At 35.8% G+C, this 3,404-nt stretch overlaps 1 protein-coding gene across 1 annotated transcript; it reads left to right on the top strand.

Annotated features, from left to right (window-relative positions):
• The first annotated feature begins 418 nt into the window (after window positions 1-418).
• Window positions 419-3,279, top strand: LOC119997561 (AP2-like ethylene-responsive transcription factor AIL5). The gene is made up of 8 exons (XM_038844675.1): window positions 419-919; window positions 1,057-1,139; window positions 1,637-1,645; window positions 1,844-1,932; window positions 2,023-2,096; window positions 2,209-2,259; window positions 2,524-2,600; window positions 2,681-3,279. The coding sequence occupies exons 1-8, from the start codon at window positions 513-515 to the stop codon at window positions 3,064-3,066; spliced, it is 1,176 nt and encodes a 391-aa protein (XP_038700603.1). The 5' UTR covers window positions 419-512; the 3' UTR covers window positions 3,067-3,279.
• The last annotated feature ends 125 nt before the right edge of the window (window positions 3,280-3,404 follow it).

Below are 3,404 nucleotides of genomic sequence, written 5' to 3'. Positions count from 1 at the left end.
TCCCATGAAAAGCTTCCACTTGCTCTCCCCCTCTCTCTCCCCCTCTCTCTCCATTTAAAGCCACCTCGATCCTCGTGGAGAGCCTGAGACCTGAAGGTTCTCTGTCACTGTCTGTCTCACTTTTTCTGTAAGAGTTAGTTTTTTTTAACACAATAAATATAAGTTTATTTTTCCGACATTCCAAATGAGCTTAAACTTGGACATTTAAGTTTGCATAGATATTATTAAATTTCTCATTTTGACGGAAAGATATGTGGCCGTAAAAATATTATTCTTTGTAAAAATTAAACTCAAAATCTTTAAAATTTATAATTTAACCTCAAAGAAATTCACCATCAAACTATCACAAAACGCATAATCTCTTCATATTGATTGATATATGTGCGTCTGTTGAAGTTGAAACTTGAAACACCCTAAACTCTAAACCCAACTTTGTACTAGTTTTCTCTCTCTCTTTCTATAAAAGAAAATTAGGGAATAAGTTTTTGATATTTCCAAAGTGAGGAATAAATATGGATTCTTCCTGGCTTGGCTTCTCTCTTTCCAGCAACACCAACTCCAAACCCGTGCTTGACATCTCCTCACTTTCTTCTTCCTCCAACCTTTGCCTTTTTGAAGCCTTCACCACCACCTCCACCACCACAACGACAACCGCGATTCAGGGTGCAACTGAGCTGTCCATATTCACCGGTGTCCCAAAAGTCGACAACTTCTTTCTGGGAGTCCCAACTGAAACGGCACCGCATGGAGTTGGTGATAATATTTACGAGTCAGACCTCAAGACTATAGCTGCTGGCTTTCTCCGCAACGTCTCTGCTGACCAAAACGGTGCCGGAAAACAAGGAATACCGGAGACTGCACCCAAGAAAGCTGTGGATACATATGGGCAACGCACTTCCATCTACCGAGGCGTCACCAGGTTAAAGATCATTCATATTTCATGACACTATACATACATACATACATACATACATACATACATATATATATATATATATGACGTCACCCAAAAAATGACAATTAGTATTTTTATTTTGTTGGTTAATTAATTGATAGGCATAGATGGACGGGTAGATACGAAGCACATTTGTGGGATAACAGCTGCAGAAGACAAGGCCAGACCAGAAAAGGAAGACAGGGTACTTAATTTATTTATTTTTTTAAAAAAAATATCTTCTCCACTGGTTCTAGCAGGAGATCTTGTATTCTGAGAGGTATACAAGGGCTGTGGTGGTATGGTACTGACTGACCACTGCCGAAAATTAATTAATAACTTAATTTATTTTCAAAAATGATAAAGTTTCCGGTATCCAAATTATATATATCCCTAACAATTTCTTTCATAACCGTTCATAACAGTATTACATTATCTAAGTACATTTCGTTATTACATTATCTAACTACATTAACTTTCATTATTATTAACTTTCATTATTACGTTGTCTAATTACATGTTATGGACGATTATGGACCTAGTTGTTAGGGATACGTAACATTGTCGCTACTAAAATATTAAAGCTTTCAAATGAAATATTCTGATGATCTGCTTTTGTGTCGATTCTTTTATGTTGATGTACTTGACCAATGATTGCTGCAATACCATGGATGCTCAAATGCTGATCATTATGCGTTTCAGTCTATTTGGGTGAGTTTGAATATCCATAACCTTTATTTTTTTAAAAAAAAAAGGATCGTCTTGATTATTCTCAATAATGTTATGCACAAGTTTGGATTCTTCATTTGCATGAATATGATGAATGATTATCAATCATCAATTTGAGATTCTTAATATAATTATTATATATATATATATATGTTGATTTGTTTATAATTGTATATATAGGTGGGTATGATCAGGAAGAAAAAGCTGCAAGAGCTTATGATCTTGCAGCTCTCAAGTACTGGGGTACCACCACCACTACTAATTTTCCAGTAAATTCTACATTCTCTCTTTTTTATTAATTCCATTATTCCTTTTAATCTTTAGATTAATCTTGTTATTTTGCCTTATTTTGTCCAAAGATCTCTAACTATGAGAAGGAACTGAAAGAGATGAAGCACATGACTAGGCAGGAGTTTGTTGCTTCTCTAAGAAGGTTAAAAAAATTTACTAATTATTTATAAGTATACATACATTTGTCTCAATTCAATTATTTTTTATTAGAAAGTATATTATTATTAATTACTTTCATTTATTTGATGTTCCAGGAAAAGCAGTGGATTTTCAAGAGGAGCCTCAATCTACAGAGGAGTGACAAGGTTTGTCAATTTTAATGAAAAAAAAAAGCTTTGTAGTACTTCCTTCGATTTTAGAATTTAAATTACCGACCATTTTTTTTTTAGAGTGTTGAAACGTGAAATGAAAAGGGTTCACTATTTTGTGTCCCACTTGTTTACGAAAACAACCAAAATTCTCTAATCCGTATTAAATCCTTACTTTAAGTCCGCATTAGAGAAAACTCTATATCTTAGATCTCTTCTACTGAAAATGTGGATTATTATTATTATTATTAATAATTTCAGGCACCATCAACACGGTCGATGGCAGGCAAGAATAGGAAGAGTAGCAGGAAACAAAGACCTTTATCTTGGCACATTCAGTAAGTCTAATCTCATTTCATTTGAATTTCTGTTCAAATTGACTAGATATGCAGAAACTAAAGCATTCAGTATTGAACAGGCACCCAAGAGGAAGCGGCAGAGGCCTACGACATTGCAGCAATCAAATTCAGAGGACTAAACGCAGTGACCAACTTCGACATGAGTCGCTACGACGTCAAAAGCATCGCCAGCAGCAACCTCCCCGTCGGAGGCATGACAAATAACTCATCATCAGATGATTCAGTACCTGCAGATGGCCATATAAAGAGCAAGAACATATCGGACGGCCCAGATCTCTCCTCGGCGTCCTTACCACTAGTAAGCTTTGCAATGCCAGTGAAACAAGACTTATCTGATTATTATTGGTCCAACATCCTTCGATACCAGAACAAGAACCCTATAAGCAGCGCTCAGGTTTCGACATGGAGTTGGTTGGAAGCAGCAACAACAACAATGTTGGGTTAATGAATAATATTGTTGGAGGTTGTTACTCTCATCGACGACAATAACAACAACTACATTCAAGTGGTAAAAGTCCAATCCCTCTCTTCATACATTTCAAGCTATTAATTCAGAGCCTAGTACTAGTCTCTCGATCTGCTGCTGCTGTTGTGGTTCAATTCAGACACCTATTTTTGGAATGGAATAATGAGAATCTGTGCAATTGTTGTTTGTTAATGTTGCATGCCTTCTGGTCTTTTGCATGCACAGATATAGAGATGTGGAAGGAGTCAATAACTTTTAGTTTGAATAGCATTATCATTTAGTCAGGTGAAGAAAGAATGAAACAGAACTAGATTGAG

This window comes from Tripterygium wilfordii, chromosome 4, assembly GCF_013401445.1.
Source record: "Tripterygium wilfordii isolate XIE 37 chromosome 4, ASM1340144v1, whole genome shotgun sequence".
NCBI lineage: Eukaryota > Viridiplantae > Streptophyta > Magnoliopsida > Celastrales > Celastraceae > Tripterygium > Tripterygium wilfordii.
The sequence above is the reverse complement of the archived record's forward strand: the minus strand, read 5'-3'. Positions and strand labels throughout refer to the sequence as shown.